Genomic DNA, 16,343 nt, shown 5'->3' with positions numbered 1-16,343 from the left:
GTTTTCAATTACCCATATGAGTAAAAATTTATTTTAGAATATTATTATTTCAATTTTATGAAAATCATTTTAGTTATTTGTCGATTTAAGTTTAATTATTAAAAAATCAAGAAATTAAATTCAAAATGTGCAAATACTAGAATCACTTTGTACATTTAAATGAACTATTTAAAACTTTATATTTTAGTCATTTAACTTCAAAAAGTTACAAAATATCTATTAATTTATTTAAAATTTCTCATTTACATCACTAGATTATTAAAATTATCGTTATATGGCCTTCTCCAATCAAAAGGGCAAATTTCCCCTTCTCTTTTACAATTTAGTTTTTTTTTTCATGAAACAACTTTTAACGTTACGAATCTATGAACCAAAATTCAAATATATTAATTCTCTGATCTCTAACACCAACCATCAGATTAACTTGAATCTAAAGTATATTCTTCCACTTGTCGATAGGTACTATATCGGTCATTGAATCGTGGCTCGAAGCTTGTCAGCTAAACTTTTAAAAAATACTTAACAATTTAAGACTTAAATGAAAACATTCGAATAATTTAATAACTATTTATTAACATTTTAAAGTTAAGTGACCAAAATATAAACTTATTAATAGTTTCAATAACTTTGAATGTAATTTACCCGTCTTAACACTTCAAAGCGTCTATCATGAAGGGCAGGAGCGTCTTTTCATATAAATTTAAACAAAAAGTAGAGAAGGAAGGAGATTTTGGTCATTTTAAGAAATATAAAGAGAGAGAGAATAGAGAAAGACAGAGCAGTTGGAGAGAGATAGAGACAAACAGAGAAGAGAGAAACGTTTGTTTGTTTTTTTTTTTCGGTTGGTTTGGTCTCAGTTAAAAAGGTTGCGTTATTATATGAAAGAAAACCATGGTGTCGGACCAAGAAATAGCAAGAGGTGTGGAGAACTTACTCCGGCAATCGGACCCTAGCGTCGCCACCACCTTAAACGGCGTCGTTCAACAGCTTGAAGCCAGGTTAGGTCTTGACCTTTCTCATAAAGCTGGTTTCATTAGGGACCAGATCAACCTCCTCCTCCGTCCAGCACAAACCCAAGCTCAGCCAACTCCAAAAGACCATTTTAACCTCCAACACCACCCTCAATTCACTTCCCATCATCATCATCCCCAATTTCCTCCCCATTTTGCCCTTCAACATCACTCACAATTCCCTTCTCATGAACTCAACTTCCGTCAACCACATCCTCCTCTCACAGCTCAACCACCGCCGCAGCTTCAGCCACAATTGCAGCAGCACCACCCCCACCACCGCCAGCACCATCACCACCAGCAGCAACCTCAACAGCTACAGCAGCCTCAGCCGGTTGTCTCCAAAGCCGAAGTTTTCACTCAAAATGCCGCTACCATTGCCACTACTGAAGTCCCTAAAGAAAGGTTTACCGCCTTTTTCTCAATGCTTCGTCCTATTTTACGGTTTTGCGTGTGGGGTTATGTAAAAAATAGGTTGATTTTTTAGGGTCTATTAATTAGGATTTTGGGGTTTTTGTTTTGTTTTTACGAAAAGGTTAGCCTTTTTTTGTAAGTTTTGTGCTACTGAATTTGGGTTTTCCTTCTCAAGAGTTTAGGATTGTTAGTGTAACTCCCCCCTTTTTAGGGATTTAGGGTTTATATTACCATGAAGGTAATGAGAAAATTCCAAAATATTTTTACTAATTTTACCAGTTCATAGTACTGATTTGGTGCACATTAGGGTTTATATTAGCTGAATATCCTGGTTTGTTGTTGGTTATGTTCTCTGGGGTGATAATTACTGTGCAATTTATTAAATTTTAGTATGCTTTACTAATCTTCCATGCATCATGATGTGAATTTGATTGCGGCCCTTAATGTTTCTTCAGGAATGTCGATTAAGCTTAATCGGTAACTAACGTATTCGTCTTTCTTTTCGATATTGTAATCGCAGTGCTCCAGTTGGACCTAAAAGAAGAGGTGGATCAGGGGGTTTGAACAAAGTGTGTAGTGTTTCACCGGCACTTCAAGCCATTGTCGGCGAGCCAGCTTTGCCGAGGACTGAGGTTGGTTTCTCCAACTTTATTACAGAATTTAGTTTTAATGTCTGAATGTCGCTATTCTTACATGTATTGTTTGATTTAGATTGTCAAGCAGCTATGGGCATATATAAGAAAAAACAGCCTGCAAGATCCGAGTAACAAGAGAAAGATCATTTGCGATGATGCCTTACGTGTGGTGTTTGAGACAGACTGCACTGATATGTTCAAGATGAACAAGCTGCTGGCAAAACATATTACCCCCCTCGATCCTTCAAGTATGTTTAGATATCTGCAATATGTTTTTTTTCTATGACGAGTCAGTTAATAATTTTGCTAATCTTTGCAGAGGAATCAAGTCAAACTAGAAAAGGGAAGGTAAAAGTCGAGTCCACCACTGAAGGTGTTGAACCAGGGCCCAAACCTGTAATAATATCCGAGGCGCTTGCCAAGTTTTTGGGTACTGGAGGAAGAGAAATGCTAGCAACCGAGGCAGAAAATCGTGTTTGGGAGTACATAAAGGCTAATCATTTGGAGGTATGTGGCTTGTACTTAAGTTTGTGCATCTCTTGATTGGTTATCGTGGCCATGATTGAGGGTAAAATTCCCATGGAAGATCCTATATTAGGGTCAGGTTGCATTTTGCTCCCTTTACTCAAAAAATGAGCCAATTAGCCCCTATATGTTAGATCAAAAAGCAAGCTGGTCCTTTTTGTTAAAATTCTTATCCGTTAAAAACTGACTGTACTTCTACCCGAGATTGATTTTTCTTCTTCTCATGTTTCAACTGCATATTTATAGGATCCGTCGAATTCAATGGTGGTATTGTGTGATGCCAATCTTCGTGAGCTTCTTGGATGCGAAAGCATATCGGTGGTGGGCGTACGGGAGACGCTACTACGACATCATTTATTTAAGCAGTCTTAAGATCTCTGATATATATCTGCTAGTTTTAACTGGTTAGTATCAACGCTCGAATAAGTTCATTATCATAGAATGCGATGCAAGCCCTTTTAATATCATTCTGCCATTAATTCCCGAACTTGTTTCTCGCAGGTAGAACAAATAGTGACGACCCTTTTCTCTTTTGTACTCGGTTCTTTTGTTATGTTGGTTCTTTTTGTGCATTGGAGTTCTTTAGATTCGAAAGCTTTAAAGCTAGTTTGCTTGTGTATGGTCGAAATGAAAATGTAGGATGGGGCTTACGTTGGCAAGGATATTTTGTAGTTATGCCGTTAGCCCCGGAACCATCTAGATGTACTTGTTTATTTTGTCATAGAACCGTCTTTTCCGATGCTAACCTCAAAACTAAACTGAAGTTGTAATGGAAATACAAGCTGGTTTAACTTATTACAATGACTTTATTCTGCATCTGCATCCAGTTACATAGTTTCTAAGTGTTGGCTCTAAATTCAGCTTGCTTTGTGTTTTTCTTTCTGGTGGCTGCAAGTTCACCAATTTAGGCAAAGAATATATATGCAGGATATTTCATCAGCTGTCAATATAGGCAAGGACTATAATATAAATATTAGAAAACTATCAAAAAGGGTTGGATTGTAGGGGGCGAAGTTAGAATTTTTTTTTTAGTGGGGCTGATATTAAGTTATATATTTTATGAGAGTTAAAATGCAATTTCACCATTGTATTAACTTATATATTTTCAAAATGATTAAATTAAAATTTTAAGTTATTATATAGTAAAATTATAGTTTAGCCCTCAAAAATGATAGAATTTCATATATTCTTTTTAAATTTTTTAGAATCAAGATTTGACAAAATATGTAAATATTGAGAGCTAAATTAGTTTAATTTGTTAGAATCAGGACTAAATTAATAAAATATATAAAAGTTGAGGTCAAATTAATTATTACACCAATTGATATTATGTAAGATGGATGGAAAACAGCAACTTTGTTATTAATTTTCCTTTCAAAATTGACAGAAATTAAATTACTCTTGAGAGGGACCAATTTGCTCAAACTTTAAACTGAGAGGATCTGAAGAGGTAATGTAGAATAAAATAGAAAGCAAACTATTACAAGAGTATCAAAAGAATAATAAGTCTCTAATTCTAAATTCTCTCTGAAAATCTCATACGTACATAAATAATAATAATAACAGCAGAGGATCCAACATCATGCCTGCTGTGTCCTAACACCATGGCCGTACACCCCATTTCGTTCACCACCATTAACGCCGCCATACGGCAGTTTCCCTTCACTTTCCGACCTTTTCCTCCTTATTGCGACGAACCATGTATAAGCTTCCAACAAGACAGCAGAAGATGCCAAAGCCACGATGACACCAATGTAAGCATGCTTCCATTTCTTCTCAGGTTCCAGTATGTCGAATCCTTTGAATATGTTGATCACACTGAGGATTATCACTGTGTATCCCACCAAATGATGATATATATTCCAGTACAATCTGTATTTATGCTCTGGTTTTGGCCTTACAAGCAATGCAAATACCTAAAATTTCCCAAAAAAAAAAAAAAAAAAAAAAACCCAATACTTTCTGTTAATTATAGTTATCAGGGGTGAATTAAAAAAAATATATTTTTAGAGGACTAAAATATAATTTTACCATAAATCAATCATTTTTATAGGAAACTAAAATAGCAATTTTCCATTTGGAGAGTCAAGCAATAGATTAAGAGTAAGGGTCAACATTCAATCAAATCGAGTCAAATTGCGAAAAAAATTCAAGTTAATTATATTGACAAGTCCAATTTTATTATCATAATTAGATTCAAAAAATTTCAAGTTGAGTCAAGTCAAATAAATTTATTCGAGTTAAATTAAAAAAATAAATTGGATATATTAAAATCTTGCTAGCATATATATTTAATTTATTTAATAATTTTTTGAGTTTATATATATTATAAATTTTGGATTTTTGAGAAGGACCAATTTGCACATTTTCAAAATTGTTATCCAATGATATTTACATCAATTTGTTATTAGAGTTATTCGAATTATTCAAGTGGTAGAATTCACCTCAACTCAAACTAGAAAAACTGAATTACTTATTCGAATTGATTCGAAACAACCAAATAATTTGAATAACTAGATTCAATTAACTCGAAAATCATAAAAAAAAATTAATTTTTACCATTATATATATGTGTTTACCTGAAGTGTTCCGAGGCTGAAAAGGATAATCCCAATAGTTCTATGAGCATCAAATTGAATACCGACGGATTCGCTACCGAGTTTAAGACCGGTACCCCAACCAGCAACCCCAACGACGTAAGCCGAGAATTGACACAAAACATGGAGATAAAACCAAGCTGGATCAGCAGATTTGAATACCTTCAAGTACCTTGCTATTATAGCACCCATAGGCATCAATATACCCCAACTCACTGTGTTCAACACTCCATGTATCTGTAATATTTTCATCATGTTTACAATTTGAAAAAAAGGCATATATTAAATGGAGTTGTTAATATTTACATTTTTTATTAATTTAACTTTTATTATTATTTTAGTTAATTTTGTAAAAAGAAATATTCAAATAATATATTTAAAATAAATATTGATTAAAACATTAATTTTTATCAAGGTTTATATGACAGCTAAATGGCAATCCACTAATAATCTTATGTGTTACGTCAAAAAATAAATTAAAAACTATAAAAATAAAAAAATCAAAATTTAAAAAGAAATTATAAAAAAGTTCATAATTAAAAAAAAACCATGGTATGAAGTAAATGTGGATTGCTATGTGGGCTACTATGTTTAAAATTTAGGTAAATTACAATATAGATCACTTAATTATAAAAATTACAAAATAATCATTTAACTATTTAATTTTATCTTTTTAGATCACTAACGGCTAACGTAAAAGTGAAAATTAATATTATTAGGTGAAAAAATAAAATTAAATAGTTAAGTGACTATTTTATAACCTTTAATAATTGGATGATAAAAAAAAGTGACTACTAATGCAGTTTACCCTTAAAAATTTAAAATTTTAACCGGTATTTTTGTTAGAAAACTACAATTTTAACTCTTTTGGTCAAATTTATCTAAAAAAATAAAGATTAAATTGATAAAAGATGTAAATATTGAGGACTAAAATTGAGGAAAAAATTAAAGCCATTCACTTACGTTTCTCTTTTTAAGCTTTGAACCACCACCATTACTTGTTCCAGCCTCACCAGAAACCAAATTCAAAGTACCCATGGATTGAACATTAGCACCAGAAGTAACATGCATTTGTGGGATATTTCCATTAAGACCCCCTTCTTGCCAAACTTGATTCAACATGGTACCATTGTTCGAAAGACCCAAAGTCGCAAATATAATAATCTCATCGTTTTCATAACTTGCAGACAGATCAGAGACATTGAAACTCAACTCACCTTCTTGTAACTGTGTTTGGTACTGTGTAATAGGCGATGTATAAACCCTCATAGTACCATTTGTTTGTTGATAAGCAACAAGTGCTTGTGACCCGACCATACCTGTTGATGTCGGGTTTATAGCCCATGCAACCCATCTAGATGATCCGATTCCACTATGCCTGTATGCTATTTCGAGCTTGCTTGATGAAGTATCATAGTTGAAATGAAGAAATGAGTTCAAAACAGGAAGATCAGAACATGTTTTGAAGACACGGTTGTTGGGAAATGAATGCTTGGCACAGTTTTGACCGTAGGATGATGATAAAAGGAAGCATGTAATGAGAGAAAGTGATAAAGTGAGCTTTAGGGTTAGTGGTCGTCCTCCTCCCATGGTGATACAATGGGGAAATATTTTGGTTCTGATAGATGATGTGAAGGTGTTTTCTTTGTGTTAATGGTGTTTCTCCAACAGGAATGGGGGGTGTTAATATAAGAGGGAGGGTATGTCGGTCGATGAACATGAATGAATGTGAAATTATATATATTGGGTTCTAGTTTCCTTGAAACATCTGTTTTCACTCTTACCAAACTTCAACAACAATTATATGTTTTGGGATAAACCAATAATTATTCCTTAAACTTCGGCAAACTTTTTTAATTTGATCCTTAAATTTTGATTTCTTTTAGGTCTGAAGACGTGAAACTCTATTAAAGTGTCATATTCTCACTTAAAAATTTTAAAAATAATATAAAAACTAAAATTACAATTATATATACAAAGAAACACGATACAATCTCAAAATGTGACACTATCACACGTTAATAGAATCTAAATTTAACGATCAAATTGAGAAAAACTATCAAATTCTGAGACTAGCATGGATAAAAATGTGTATACCAACCCTTAAATGGGAGAATAACATGCTTTAATACACTCAAACTTACGTCCTCAAACTTACGTCCTCTCTAATAATAATCTCGATGTTAGTGGGGTTAAAAAGATTCTCATGTTTTTAATGACTTAAGACTTTTATTATTAAAACCCAAAGTAGGTGGGTGGAGGGTTTAATTAATGGTTAAATGGCAATCGTAAGTTGAAACATTTGGAGTGTATCTAAAACGAGTCAAAAGCATTGTGCAGGCTTTTTGTTGGCGGTGGGTTAGGTATTCTAAGGTTCTAGAGATGCTTTTCTGGGTTGGGAGTCAAAACGACCCTAACCAAACCTCACCTGCACCACCACATCGTGGCACCACATGGCCATGCCATCAGCCAGCTACTTCGGTCATCGTAGGTCGAGTGGGACACCCACTCCAACACCCCAACCATTTCTCTTATTTCACTAAATCTCTTTGTTAAACCAATTCAGAATTCAGTAGTTAAACCACAAAACTTGACACTACGTGATAATCCCTCCTTAGGATACAGTACAACTATATCCAGGACCAGGAACACCCTTTGACTCCTTTATAGTACAATCTACAATTTTATTGGTTGTCTCTCCGGAATTTCACCTACCATTTTTTAAAACACCATGCATGAATCATTCGAAGTTCTGTATATATGTTATTTATTGCTTGGATTTCCAAAACGTCAAGAAACCCATCAACTTTACCCCAAGACTTAATGCTTGTAATTAAACTAAAAGAAACTAGAACTTGAAGTTGATGAGATTGTGACTAACACAAACAATCTAAGGGGTCCATTTGTTATTTACTAAAAAAGAGGTGACCAAAATTTCAAGATTCATTGCATATGTTTGCATTGGTGTTGGGTGTCTGTGTTTTTGACCTAATGAGCTGAGTTGAATGGCTTTTCGTATCAACCTTGTACAACCCAACGTCCATTGATTGTGACACTTCAACCACCCTTGTAATTTTTTTAATTTTTTATAATCTTTGGTTTGCTTCGATGGGTGCTTAAGTCAACAATTAATGTTTTCAATAATGTAATTTCGATTTTTTTTTACTATTTATGGTTTAGGATTTAAATTTTACTGATGGTAAATTATCATTATTTCCTGGTTAAGTGATTGTATACCATACATGGTTTGGTTTGATGACATATTTTCATCTGGTGAACTTTTTGCGATTTTTGATGGAGTTAAGAGATAAAACTTCGACTTACAACAATACTGAACATATCATATATACATATATACAATTAATTGCTGAGTTCCGTGTTGAATTTTCATTGATTAATTTAGTATTTATTAAGGTTTTTAGCTCTAGGTATCATAATAATATGCATATTGATAGTTTAGATCCTATATGAATATTTTAAAAGTATAAGTACCACATTGGACATTTTATGAAAATGCATGTATGAAATAATACACAAATTGATAGTTCAAGTATCAAATTAAACATTTTCAAAGTACTGCATTGAATATTTTGTAAAAATACAAGTACTAAATAACACAAATTTATAGTTTAAGTACCAAATACAATATTTTGTAAAAGTACAAGGACTAAACATGACATTTATCTCAAAATAAAATAAACTTGGGAGCAAGTTGGACCCAGAATTGACCCAACTTATATTTTGAACGGGTCCAGGGTCTAATTTTTATGAGGTTAATAAACCGGTCCAAACCCTTTGAGCGGTACTTTAGGCTTCTGCCGGCGGTAGTCTGCTGTCGTAAAGCGTAGGGTTAGGGCGGAGAATCAGACTCTATGTCGCTTTCAACGCTAAAACCCTAATTCTCTCTTAAACCCTAAAATTATTCATTGGAAGGGCCATTTGCCAAATTTCACTCTTTTTCAACATGCAAATGCCCTTGAGTTGAGCCTCTCCATCTTCCCCCCTTTTAGTATATCTCAAAAAATCAATGTTACCCACTTCTCTTTCAAGCATGAAATCTCTAATTTTCCCTCCCTTTTCTACCTTATCTCTTCATTTCCCCAAAACCAAACCTTTTGCCTTCTTCTCTTTACCCTCAAAAACCCCCAATGTGTCGTACCCCAAATTTCTCCACGTAAACCCTTCAATGCCTTCGCCAAGACCCCCGATTTTTTCAATCCCGATTCGACAATCGCATATAGAGACACCCCAATCTTCTTCGCTATGCGGTGAGGTCCACGTCATCGTCGGACCCATGTTTGCTGGCAAGACTACCACTCTTCTCCACCGAATCCAAGCTGAAAGCAACAATGGCAGGTTCAAAGTTCAAAAAAAAAAAAAACCCTTATATTCCTTTCGCGGTTTTGTTTGTTCCATAGAGTTGGGTTAAATTCTGGATTTAAATGTGTATAAGTTAATGGTTTAGATAAAAAAAAAGAATTGCTGTGATGAACCAGCTTTCAGGCTTATCAACTTATGCACTTCTCTTGCAACATTGTATATTCAGTGGGAGAATAATCCATTGCATAAATGGTTGTTAATTGGTTTTGTTATCAATCTATATCTGAAGTGATATTGTGTGTACAAAATTAAGAGTTATAAAACTTGCCCCTGTTTTAAAGGCATCCCAAAATCCTTTGTAGTACTCTTTGTTTTGATGTTGTGCTGAGAAACAGGGGCTGGTCAAAGTTTCTAAAACTTCATATCACAATTTTGTTAATGTAATTGTTAAGCTACAATGTAGGGAAGTTGTTATGAATCTTGTTGAGGGGTCGGCTCTCTCTCGAGAGGTCTTTGAAATGTTGTAAGTTCAGCAGCCGATTGGACCCTTAACTCTTTGAACCCTTTTGACTCTCCGCGGTGTACAGGAGACAAAACCCCACCACAGGGACAATACCTTCCATTAGGGGTCCAAGACTCTCTCCTCAACAAATACCATTTTACTAACAAATTGTCTGTCCTTCACACCGAGCAAAGCCATTGTGTGAGTTGAGAAATGTACATAAATTTGGTGACCTTGTGACCTTTCAGTAGGTTGTATTGTAGGTGCTGAAAAGTACCTGCTTTGTAAATGTTCGTGTTTTATTCATTGGATAGTTATCTTCAGCAAACTTATGTTGAGGTCACATGGCTTGTCGTTTGCGCTTTTGATGCAATGATCTCTACTTTGTTTTCTTGTTAGACTCTTGTCTTGTTTAACCTGTCTATCTTTATATTTGGCTAAGCAGAACTGTGGCTGTAATAAAATCAAACAAGGATACAAGGTATGGATTGGATTCAATTGTGACACATGATGGCATGAAACTACCATGTTGGGCATTAGCGAGTTTATCATCATTCAGACTAAAGATTGGCCCCGATGCTTATGACCAGGTTTGCATCTTTCCCCCGAGCTTCACGAGTGTTATGGGTCTATATGGGTATTTATTGTCAAATTTACTCATAATTGACCCAGTGCTTGTAACAGCTTGATGTCATTGGCATCGACGAAGCTCAATTCTTCGAAGACCTTTATGACTTCTGCTGTGAAGCTGCTGATCATGATGGCAAAACCGTGATAGTAGCCGGGCTGGATGGTGACTATTTAAGGTATTATTTTATCGGCTTCCGTTTTCGAGATGCATTCATATAACACCATCTTAGATAAAAATACTATGGAGGCTATTGTCATAGGTGTCAAATTGTATTTCACTCCCCCTACATAGTTCATGTACATTAAATCAAAAAGCAAACGGGTCCTTTTTGTTAAAAGTTTTTATTTTATTAAAAATTGACGTAGTTGATAGAATAACCAAATAGTGACATGTAACGTGCCATATGTATCTCATGTTAATATACATGTATAAAAATTAATTTGTCCATTTCCTGAATAGAAAAGGCAAAATGCAATCCGACTGCTAATACAAGGACTTACATAGTATTTTTTTACCCATCCTCTTATGATTTAAACCCAATTCTTGCAAGCAGAAGGAGCTTTGGATCAGTGCTCAATATCATTCCCCTTGCTAACTCCGTGACAAAGTTAACGGCTCAATGTGAACTTTGCGGAAAACGAGCTTTCTTTACCTTAAGGAAGACCGATGAGACAGAAACGGAGTTGATCGGTGGAGCCGAAGTTTACATGCCGGTATGCCGACAGCACTATGTGGACGGGCAAGTAGTGATTGGAGCTGCAAGAAGTGTGTTGGAATCAAAGAAGCTTCAATGTGGGACTTGCACATAGTTCTTTTGATTATCCATGTTTATGTGGCCCTTTAAAAAAAGGGTAATTGGTAACAATCTATGTATTGTGGATGTAAATGTAATTTGGGAATTTGCTTAATGTAGCTTTCATGACATTTTAATTTCTCTGTAATGAAAATGTGATTTCTTGTCCTTACCAAACTTGTAGGAACCAATTTCCCTTGGGAGAGTGGGTTGGGTCGGTCGATCGGATAATTCAATTTTCAGTTGAATTCCTTCATTGTTTTTTTTTTCTAAAGTCATATTTAATATTAATTTTAAAATTTTCATTTACTTTAAAAACTATGAAATTTGTTTTATGATTTTTATTTTTTATTTTTATAAATATTTTAAAAATCAGTCATTATTCAAACAAATAAAAAATAAAGCTTTTTATACGATATTTTAAATATATAGTTTTTATTGAAATTTTATTATTTTTATCGATCAATTTTCAAATTTTCAATTAATAATTTCTCAAAATATTTTTATTTTTATATTCTTATCATTATCTTAAATTTCTTCCTCAACAATAACAAGTTTCGATTTTTCTTCGTCTTGTCAATTTCCCAAATTCTCTTCCTCAACCATAAGTTCGATATCTCAATTTATCTTCCTCAACACGTCGGGGGAACCCAACAAGTAAAATTTCTAAAAGGCATTTTCATAGGAAAAAAAACCCTTTAAATAAATTCTAAAAAGACATTTAATTTCAGTAATTCGAAAAAAAAAACAAAATTTAATACGCGAAACCCTAATATAACCAGCGAAACCATTGCTGCTAAATGTGAGAAAAAAGAATTTAAGTGAAAAAAGCATTATAATTTGAAAAGGCCTCAGAATTGCAGAATAACATCAAGGCTTTGTTTAAAGCCATTCAGTCCCGAAAGATGGTGTTTTTAAAATTGCTTTCCTCATCAGCCACATTCTCAAAAATCCAAAGGAATAATATATATACACACAGAGAAAATAAATACAATTAATTAAATCGAAAAAATAATTGCGAGATCTAAAGGAAGCGTAAGTAATAAATGTTCGTCTCATGGCCAGTCCCAAGAGGTAAAAGCAGCGACGCTGCTCCACAAGGCGATGGAATATGAGACAACTCGTCGACGGAGGAGCTCCACGGAGGAAGGACCGTCAACGTCGACGAGCTTTTTTCTATGGCGTTATCTTCGAGATTTACAAACACAATATACGGTTTGCCCCGGTTTTATAGATAAGGATTTTGAATCCTCCGCCATATATAAGATCAAATTGAACACCTAAAAATAAGAAAAAGAAATTAATATATTCAGAGTATTTAATTAGGGATTTTAAGACGGATTTGAAGCTCTGCTTGGAAGAATTGAGCTGTGAGTAGTAAAATGGGTGTTTCTAAGGTTAATTTATAGCGTGGCTCGCCGCCACTCGATTTTGATGCTAGGGTTTTTGCATAGCAACATAAAGTATCAAGGCCCAACTAAAGGCCCAACAATTTTAACACTCGTAACTGCAAAGCTAAATTTTAAGAATGGCTTAATTACAGAATTAGCTCCAAATTATATAAATTTTCTCACTTAGATACTTAAAATTTCATTTATATTAAAACTGATATATAAATAATCAATTTTTTTCTTATATTCTAGGCAGGAAAAACATTATAATTATTGGGCCAATTTTATTATATTTAAACTCTTTGGAATTGAAGGGTTGAAAATAAAATATTAAATTTCTAAATTGAATTTATTTAAAGCCAAATTCAAATTATAAAATTTGTATATAATATGTTACCACACTTAAATACGAATAGGAGCACATTGTTTAATAAATGTAAATGTTGAATTTTGAAAAAAAAATTATATTTACACCCTTAATTTATTGTATTTTATGTTATTTGCCGATAAGTTTAAATTTTAAACAATATATTTTAATTCGAATATAAAAATAAAATATTTAGAAAAACCATAAAATTTAACAATACCCAAACTAGTAATAAAATTAATTAATTTACATTATGGATTTATTTGTTATTTGAATAATACTAGAATGTTATCTATAATTTACTTATTTTTCAATGCTTCTAATAAGAGGATTTATATATTTGATATAATTATTTTTTCAAAGGGTTATTAAATAAGCCCTCAAACAAGCCCTAAGAGTTAGATTCAAGGACAAAATTTAAAATTTAAACAAATTACTTCTTTTTTATCATAATCAAATAAACTTGACTTGATCTATAATAAACGATGAAAAACATAAAAAATGAGAAACCAAAACTTGTAGGATAGATTGATCCAAGTGATGGTAAAACAAGAGAGGTCATTGCACTGAAGATTGATCCAAATGAATGAGAAAAGTCACTAAAAATTTTAGTGGGGAGGGACTAAATCATATCATATCATATCATAAATATTTGTTAAAAACCCCTCCCCTTCACATTTTAAAAAAATCAAGTCCTAGCATATGGCTCTTTTCATCACCACAAAATTCTATTCTAAACTACCCTGACCTTATTATGTACAGCAAGTTGGCAATATCATCTTCCTTGGCTGTCATCCTTTTTCTCCACATCCTGCAGTCATAGCATACAAAATGCCGGAAAAAAAGGGTTTAGATAAATGCCAGTGTCACCGAATCCCATATAATCGTCATCTGTTATTAGGTTGAATATACATTGTATAATGAGCATTAGATAAGAACTTCAGTTTCATCCATTTCGATGTCAAAAAGTAATATACAAGGCAACAGCCAAAGAATCTCAACTATGGAAGAGAAACCAAAAGATATATAATATAGGAGGTCCCTATATTATAGGGGCAGGATAAAATTATTCCGTGTACTATTAAAAAGAATCAAATAAGTCCAAATTGTAGGAATTAACATTTACTGTATAAAAAATTGTCTTGAAAATTATTTTTTTTTCAATTGCAATTCAACTCCAAACAAAAAATTGCATTTACGGAACCATAAAAACTTTAAAAATATGAGCTCTGCTCTACAATAAATGATACTGTTCAAATAGGAAATGTTAACCGTATTCCAATTTGGACTTATTTGATTCTTTTTAATACTACAGTCTACAAGGATTAAATTAATCCATTTAATAGTATAGGGACTAATTTGATCATGTCCCTATAATAAAGGGACCTCTCAAGTACATTCATCAATAACTAGTGTAAATAAACTTACAAATCTTATACCGAAAGAATCTGGGGAGGAGCCAAAACAGGATTGTATATGACTGATTTGTATGTTCTTCAATAGTTACACCAGACCAGAGATGTTCACCCTAAACATAACAATAGCAAAATTTGTCATTATCCTTCCCGAAAACTACTGTTGAACCAACTATTAGTTTATCTGAATGCCATCAAAAACGATAATTTCTTACAAATATCGCTTAAACTCTATGAGTGTTAAATTGTAAGTTACATAGCAGCAGCTCTAGAGATTGCATTATGAATCTGGGTTTTCTAAGAGCAAACGCTTTCAGCAAAGAACAATCGATTTCGTGTGATATGGTACAAACTAAAGAATATGCATACGCATTCTTACCTTCTGTTATGCTTTGATGGCTTTGACTAAGAATCTCTTGCACAGCAGGATTTGTTGTTCGAGCAAGTCGTTTAATACGATTCAATCGCAATCCTTTTGAACTTAAACCTGAATACCATTTTTTTATATACAAACACATAATCCGAAATTTGAGTAGTTCATTAATAACTGGTAATATAAAGTGATATGAATTTTTAAACTTACAATTGGAAGTTCCATTTTCCTTCATCAGCCCACCAATTGAAACCCCATCACCAACAGGATCATTTATTGCTCGAGCCAGATGTTTTATGCGATTCAAACGTACCTTTCCAGGTAAAATAGCTAACTTATGAGCAGGGATATCCAAACCTGTTGAAGTAAACCATAACAATGAACTAGTAAGAACATAATCACACTGTGTTTTATTTCCTTTTTGAAGTTAACATTAATGGTAATGTTAAAGGGGGGCTGACTGTGGGCGTTTCCTGTATCAAGCATCAGTCTTTCTTGTTGTCCGTGATCCGTTCTTAGAAAAGCATCAGCATCAGCAGCAACAGCAACATCAGCATTACACTGAGGACTAACATCCGAAACCGAAACACAAGTTAAAGCATTACTTAAAGGTAATTGAATTGGTGACATAGGAGGGTTTAATCGAGCCATTTCGGCTCTTTGTCTTCGCAATTGATAGTTCCTTCGACGTCTGGCTAAATGCTTTTCTTTTTCCTCAAGGCTCATTGATTGCCTTCTTTGCCTATCCCTTAAACGACGGCGTTCCCTCTCTAACTCCTTTCGTATCTCTGATCTGCTTGTTAATTCTTCCATCATCGTTTCACAGTAGAATTCGATTGAATAACACAATCGTCAGTTAATTAAAATATCCACTAGATTTTCCTGTAAAACAAATATTAAATTTTTTTTTTAAAAAAAAGCAATCAATGAGAATAATTATACATAAAATAAAAACAATTTCAAAATCGTGAAAAAGGAAAAGCTAAATCTAATGATTAAACAGATTTTTTTCCATAAAAAGCTGCAAACTTCTCTGATCTTATAAATGAATATTCCTCACATTCAAATCAAAACCATCACAATTTAAATAAATAAATAAAAACAGTAATGAAAAATGAAGAGGAAAACCCTAACCTGGAGACGGTGTAATTGAACGTAGGAAGAACAACAAATCTGGAAAATAAACAAATAAATCATAGACAAAGGCAAATGTAAATGTAAATGTAAGAACTGAAAACGAGATCGAATCGGTGCTTTTTTTTTTTCTCTTTTTTTAATATAATTTTGGGCGAATTGAAACTGTTCCTTCTTCGTAAAATTAAAGCCGGTTATTCATTTTGATAATTTGATTTTAGGAAAAAATAATATTT

At 33.2% G+C, this 16,343-nt stretch overlaps 4 protein-coding genes and 1 non-coding gene across 6 annotated transcripts; 2 read left to right on the top strand and 3 right to left on the bottom strand.

The window, feature by feature from the left end:
- Positions 1 to 727: 727 nt before the first annotated feature.
- Positions 728 to 3,385, top strand: LOC108480426 (uncharacterized). The gene is made up of 6 exons (XM_017783425.2): positions 728 to 1,415; positions 1,945 to 2,056; positions 2,136 to 2,307; positions 2,379 to 2,566; positions 2,831 to 2,988; positions 3,086 to 3,385. The coding sequence occupies exons 1-5, from the start codon at positions 892 to 894 to the stop codon at positions 2,954 to 2,956; spliced, it is 1,122 nt and encodes a 373-aa protein (XP_017638914.1). The 5' UTR covers positions 728 to 891; the 3' UTR covers positions 2,957 to 2,988; positions 3,086 to 3,385.
- Positions 3,386 to 3,999: 614 nt separating this feature from the next.
- LOC108483333 (cytochrome b561 and DOMON domain-containing protein At5g47530-like) lies at positions 4,000 to 6,920 on the bottom strand. Its single transcript, XM_017786670.2, has 3 exons — positions 6,145 to 6,920; positions 5,164 to 5,418; positions 4,000 to 4,500 (listed from the first exon to the last, which is right to left on the bottom strand). The coding sequence occupies exons 1-3, from the start codon at positions 6,769 to 6,771 to the stop codon at positions 4,165 to 4,167; spliced, it is 1,218 nt and encodes a 405-aa protein (XP_017642159.1). The 5' UTR covers positions 6,772 to 6,920; the 3' UTR covers positions 4,000 to 4,164.
- Positions 6,921 to 8,932: 2,012 nt separating this feature from the next.
- LOC108483334 (thymidine kinase-like) lies at positions 8,933 to 11,604 on the top strand. Its single transcript, XM_017786672.2, has 4 exons — positions 8,933 to 9,537; positions 10,449 to 10,593; positions 10,688 to 10,809; positions 11,188 to 11,604. Exons 1-4 carry the CDS (start codon positions 9,209 to 9,211, stop codon positions 11,441 to 11,443), a joined length of 852 nt encoding a protein of 283 aa, XP_017642161.1. The 5' UTR covers positions 8,933 to 9,208; the 3' UTR covers positions 11,444 to 11,604.
- Positions 11,605 to 12,273: 669 nt separating this feature from the next.
- On the bottom strand, positions 12,274 to 12,366 carry LOC128294616 (small nucleolar RNA SNORD96 family). Its single transcript, XR_008284924.1, has one exon. It is a non-coding gene; the product is annotated as a small nucleolar RNA SNORD96 family (small nucleolar RNA).
- Positions 12,367 to 13,622: 1,256 nt separating this feature from the next.
- Positions 13,623 to 16,343, bottom strand: LOC108483335 (uncharacterized). 2 transcript variants are annotated; one of them, XM_017786673.2, is made up of 6 exons: positions 16,108 to 16,343; positions 15,435 to 15,855; positions 15,184 to 15,330; positions 14,980 to 15,087; positions 14,614 to 14,713; positions 13,623 to 13,996 (listed from the first exon to the last, which is right to left on the bottom strand). In XM_017786673.2, exons 2-5 carry the CDS (start codon positions 15,787 to 15,789, stop codon positions 14,709 to 14,711), a joined length of 615 nt encoding a protein of 204 aa, XP_017642162.1. In that variant the 5' UTR covers positions 15,790 to 15,855; positions 16,108 to 16,343; the 3' UTR covers positions 13,623 to 13,996; positions 14,614 to 14,708. The 2 variants fall into 2 exon arrangements, with proteins under 2 accessions (XP_017642162.1, XP_017642163.1); XM_017786674.2 differs by having other exon boundaries at positions 14,625 to 14,713.

The sequence above is a fragment of the Gossypium arboreum genome, chromosome 6, assembly GCF_025698485.1.
Source record: "Gossypium arboreum isolate Shixiya-1 chromosome 6, ASM2569848v2, whole genome shotgun sequence".
Taxonomy (NCBI): domain Eukaryota; kingdom Viridiplantae; phylum Streptophyta; class Magnoliopsida; order Malvales; family Malvaceae; genus Gossypium; species Gossypium arboreum.
Note: the sequence above shows the minus strand (reverse complement) of the source record. Positions and strands in the feature narration are given on the sequence as shown.